General features: G+C 43.5%; 1 protein-coding gene across 1 annotated transcript in view; it reads left to right on the top strand.

Moving 5' to 3' along the window:
- Positions 1 to 5,698, top strand: part of LOC105002609 (cytochrome P450 2J2-like) — a 41,336-nt gene that overhangs the window by 29,469 nt on the left and 6,169 nt on the right. The window contains exon 8 of the mRNA XM_010859320.1: positions 4,872 to 5,010. Within this exon, the coding sequence (XP_010857622.1) occupies positions 4,872 to 5,010 (139 nt within the window). The remainder of the gene's footprint in view (positions 1 to 4,871; positions 5,011 to 5,698) is intronic.

The following is a 5,698-nucleotide window of genomic DNA, read 5'->3' as shown; positions in this document are numbered from 1 at the left end:
AGCTGTGCGACCCCATAGACGGCAGCCCACCAGGCTCCCCCGTCCCTGGGGTTCTCCAGGCAAGAACACTGGAGTGGGTTGCCATTTCCTTCTCCAATGCATGAAAGTGAAAAGTGAAAGTGAAGCCACTCAACCGTGTCCAACGCCCAGCGACCCCATGGACTGCAGCCCACCAGGCTCCTCCATCCATGGGATTTTCCAGGCAAGAGTACTGGAGTGGGGTGCCACTGTCATTCTAGTTTGTCTAAATTGCTCTGTGTACACACACACAGTTGTACACAGAGTTGTACCTGGGGACAATCTCAAGGCAAAGCCAGAGGAAATTCTGCATTGTCCACCCCTTAGTCACCAGCCGAGCAGAACCAGGAATAGCAGCTATTCCTGCAATGATTGTTTTACTATATTAGTTTGGTGCAAATATAATTGCTGTTTTGGACTGTGAATTTTAAATCATTGCAACTAGGCTTTAAGAAAAGGCAGAGGAACCAGAGATCAAATTGCCAACATCCACTGGCTCATCGAAAAAGCAAGAGAGTTCCAGGTAAACATCTGTTTCTGCTTTATTGACTATGACAAAGCCTTTGACTGTGTAGATCACAATAAACTGTGGAAAATTCTGAAAGAGACGGGAATCCCAGACCACCTGATCTGCCTCTTGAGAAATCTGTATGCAGGTCAGGAAGCAACAGCTAGAACTGGACATGGAACAGACTTTTTCCAAATAGGAAAAGGAGTACGTCAAGGCTGTGTATTGTCACCCTGCTTATTTAACTTATATGCAGAGTACATCATGAGAAACGCTGGGCTGGATGAAGCACAAACTGGAATCAAGATTTCCAGAGAAATGTCAATAACCTCAGACATGCAGATAATACCACCCTTATGGCAGAAAGTGAAGAAGAACTAAAGAGCCTCTTGATGAAAGTGAAAGAGGAGAGTGAAAAAATAGGCTTAAAACTCAACATTCAAAAAACAAAGATCATGGCATCCCGTCCCATCACTTCATGGCAAATAGATGGAGAAACAGTGGAAACAGTGGCAGACTTTATTTTTGGGGGCGCCAAAATCACTGCAGTTGGTGATTGCAGCCATGAAATTAAAAGACACTTATTCCTTGGAAGAAAAGTTATGACCAACCTAGATAGCATATCAAAAAGCAGAGACTTTACTTTGCCAACAAAGGTCTGTGTAGTCAAGGCTATGGTTTTTCCAGTAGTCATGTATGGATGTGAGAGTTGGACTATAAAGCTCTGCACCGAAGAATTGATGCTTTTGAACTGTGATGTTGGAGAAGACTCTTGAGAGTCCCTTGGACTGCAAGGGGACCCAACCAGTCTATCCTAAAGGAAATCAGTCCTGAATATTCATTGGAAGGACTGATGTTGAAGCTGAAACTCTAATACTTTGCCCACCTGATGCGAAGAACTGACTCATTTAAAAAGACCCTGATGTTGGGAAAGATTGAAGGCGGGAGGAGAAGGGGATGACAGGATGAGATGGTTGGAAGGCATCACTGACTCAATGGACATGAGTTTGGGTAAACTCCGGGAGTTGGTGATGGACAGGGAGGCCAGGCATGCTGCAGTCCATGGGGTCACAAAGAGTTGGACACGACTGAGTGAATGAACTGAATTGAAGTGAACTAGGCTCAAACACATCTTTATTAATCAAAGTAGGAACCATTACAATCAACACATTTTTGCCAATGAGAAATAAGTTTGCTTATTCTTGTAGTGTAAAAAATCTGTCCTTCAGGACTCTTGGCAAGCATTTTCTGCCTCTTACTGATTATGGAAGCATTTTCCTTGCAAAAAGTTATCAAGATGCTTGAGGAAGTGGTAATTGGTTGGCTACTGAGGTCGGGTGAATATGGTGGATGAGGCAAAACTCTGTAGCCCAATTCATTCAACTTTTTTTTTAATATAAATTTATTTATTTTAATTGGAGGTTAATTACTTTACAATATTGTATTGGTTTTGCCATACATCAACAAGAATCTGCCACAGGTATACACGTGTTCCCCATCCTGAACCCCCCTCCCTCCTGCCTCCCCGTACCATCCCTCTGGGTCATCTCAACTTTTGAAGTATGCAACATGCAGTCAGTTGTTGTCATGCAGAAGAATTGGGCCCATTCTGTTGACTAATCCCAGCTGCAGACATTGCAGTTTTCGGTGCATCTAATTGATTCGCTGAGCATGCTTTTCAAATGTAATGGTTTAGCTGGAATTCATAAGGCTGTAGTGGATCAGACCAGCAGCAGACCACCAAACAGTGACTGACCTTTTTTTGGTGCAAGTTTGGCTTTGGGAAATGCTTTAGAGCTTCTTCTAGATTCAGCCACTGAGCTGGTCATCACGTGTTGTCATATAAAACCCACTTTTTGTTGCATATCACCATTCAATCGAGAAATGGTTCTTTGTTGTGTAGAGTAAGCAAAGATGACACTTCAAAATGATGATTTTTTTTAAATTTGCGGTCTACTCGTGAGGTACCTACTTATTGAGCTTTTCACCTTTCCAATTTGCTTCAAATGCCAAGTGACCATAGAATGGTTGACACTGAGTTCTTCAGCAACTTCTCTGATAGTTGTAAAAGGATCAGCTTTGATGATTGCTCTCCAACAGTCATCTATTTCCAATGGCCAGCCACTATACTCCTCATCTTCAAGACTCTCTCTCATCTCCCTTGCAAAACTTCTTGAACCACCACTGCACTGTGTATTCATTAGCAGTTCCTGGACCAAATGTGTTGTTGATGCTGCAAGTTGTCTCTGCTGCTTTATGACCCATTCTGACCTATAAGAAAATTGCTCACTTGCTTTTTGTCTAACATTATTTCCATAGTCTAAAAGAAATATAAAATACACAGCAAGTAATAAGTCATTAGCAAAAAAAACATAAAGCAAGAAATGTGCATGAAAACGATGTATAACATAACCACATTTAAGAATGTATTCCAGTATCGAAGGGCGAAATTCAGTAGTGCAAAACCACAATTACTTTTGTACCAACCTAATATTTTCTTGCTAATTGATCATTTGTGGTTGAAGGCTGGTGGTGGTGGTTTAGTTGCTAAGTTGTATTTGACTCTTGCTGAGGTCTATATTATTTCTCAAGTGATCTTTGCATTTTTATAGCAATTCATTTAACTCCAGGAAACCACCCCAGATCAGTAGACTTGCTCTGACATTGATTGTTAATGTTGACTTAAAAAATCATCCTGGGAATTAAAGTATCCTGTTGGCTTTAGAGGCTTTGTAGAGGCTAGGGGTCATAACTTTGATGTCAAATGTCCTAATTCAAATCATTTTTCTACCTCCTTCTACCCTGTGACTCTGGGCATCTTATTCCACCTCTCAGAGCTTTAAAATCTTTATCTGTGAGAATGCATTTAAATCCATCTCACAGATGAACATGTAATGAGGTCATGCATGTAGAATATTTAACCTTGTGCTTACTATAGAAAGTTCTCAAAATAGCACTTATTATTCTTTATTAATTCATCAGATGTTCATTAAGCACCTAAAATGTTTAGACCTCAGAGAACAACTCAGAGGAAAATAATCATGCAAGTTTATAAGTACAGCTGTGGTAACTATCTAAAGGAGAAAAATCACTGGTTTCTAGGAAGATGCAGGCTGGCTGCAATGAGGAGTGGGAGCAGGAGCAGGCAGAGAGGACTTCCCAAAGGAAGTGATGTTTGAGCAGAGGATTAAAGGATGGTTAAGAGTTAACTCATTGACAAAAGGAGAAGGAAGGACATTCCAGGCAAACGTGAACAGCATGTAAAAAGGCACAGAAATGAGTGGGGAAATGTGGCATGTCTGAGAAACTGAAAGAAGCTTGATGTAGTGGGAGTGCAGGCAGGAGGGTGACTCAGACAGGGAGCAGGTGATGTGTCCTTCATCTAAGAGTGATGGGAGTTATTGAAGGGTATCTATCACGTTCCAGGTGTGGTGGGTAGATAGGAGTGGAATGACTAAATCTTATTCAGAGCGAATTCTGCTTTCATCATGTGGAGCACACTGAAGGGGAAAAGAGAATATGGGCATCGGATCAGATCAGATCAGTCACTCAGTCGTGTCTGACTCTTTTCGACCCCATGAATCGCAGCACGCCAGGCCTCCCTGTCCATCACCAGCACAGGCAGGGCTATTAGGCAGTGGATTTTCCACTCCAGCACTCTTGCCTGGAAAATCCCATGGGCGGAGGAGCCTGGTAGGCTGCAGTCTATGAGGTCACTAAGAGTCGGACACGACTGAAGCGACTTAGCAGCAGCAGCAGCAGCCAAGCGAGGCGGTAGCCTGAATCAGGTGGCAGTAGTGGACACAAAATGGAATAACAGGATCAAGAGAAATTTCAAGTAAAATTGACCAAAAGAAGGACTGGTTGAAGGAAGAATGGGGGAAAGAAAGGCACTAAGGAAGACACCTTGGTTTCTTGCTCTGTATCTGGAAGAACAGCGGTTCCTTTTGCTGGGTAACCTCATTCTATTCTTAAACCCTCTGTAGAACAGACTAGACATTGGAAGGAAGCAAATAAGAGATGTCTCACTATTCTCTTTATTGATGCATATGTGTTCCCTCCCGAGTTCTACACTGACAAGTCCCTGCAGAGATCTATTCTGCACTAAGAGCAGTCACACTTCCCTGGTCAAATTCCCAGCAGACAATTCCAGTCCATCACTGTAAGCTGTCCCATGGCAAAGAGCTGGGTGCTAGGGGCTGGCCTCAGAAGGTGGTGGGTCAGGGAGGCTGAGGGAGCTCAGGGAGCTGTCAGCCTTGGTGTGGAGTCCTGGGGGACTGCCACCCCTCTGCACACGTATGTTGTGTGGGTCAATCCCTGCCTGAGTCTCTTCTGCCTTCTCCAGGGTACCATGGTGCTGACCAACCTGACTGCACTGCACAGGGACCCCGCAGAGTGGACCACCCCCGACACATTCAATCCGGAGCATTTTCTAGAGAATGGACAGTTTAAGAAAAGGGAAGCCTTTCTGCCTTTTTCAATAGGTGAGTATCGAGAAATATGAATGTGGGAACCCAGAGTCCTTCTTGCAGCCTTTCCCTCCTCTTCTCCCTGGTGTTTTGCTTTAGTTGGCATGTCTCCAGGTTCAACAGGAAAATAAAAACTCAGCCTAAAAGTTGAGAATTTTTATTCAGGGCATTACAGAAGACTATATCCTAGGAAGGTGGCTTCTCAGATAGCTCTTGGGGACTGTTTCCAAAAGGTAGGGGAAGAACCAGGGTATGTAGGAGTTCTTGCTGGAAAAGAGAAAAAATAAACATGTAATCAAACATCATAAGATTTTGCTAGTCACACACACAAAAAAAAGACCAGACATTTCAAGTTAATGATTTTAGTGTCTTTCTTTTTATGGGAAGATGCAAGAGTCTGGGCTCAGTGAAATTATTCCTTTCAGTTCAGTTCAGTTCAGTCACTCAGTCATGTCCAACTCTTTGCGACCCCATGAATCACAGCACACCAGGCCTCCCTGTCCATCACCAACTCCCGGAGTTCACCCAGACTCACGTCCATCGAGTCAGTGATGCCATCCAGCCATCTCATCCTCTGTCGTCCCCTTCTCCTCCTGCCCCCAATCCCTCCCAGCATCAGAGTCTTTTCCAATGAGTCAACTCTTCACATGAGGTGGCCAAAGTACTGGAGTTTCAGCTTTAGCATCAGTCCTTTACGTGCATC

This window comes from Bison bison, unplaced genomic scaffold (genome assembly GCF_000754665.1).
Source record: "Bison bison bison isolate TAMUID 2011002044 unplaced genomic scaffold, Bison_UMD1.0 scf7180017856337, whole genome shotgun sequence".
Taxonomy (NCBI): domain Eukaryota; kingdom Metazoa; phylum Chordata; class Mammalia; order Artiodactyla; family Bovidae; genus Bison; species Bison bison.
The sequence above is the reverse complement of the archived record's forward strand: the minus strand, read 5'-3'. Positions and strand labels throughout refer to the sequence as shown.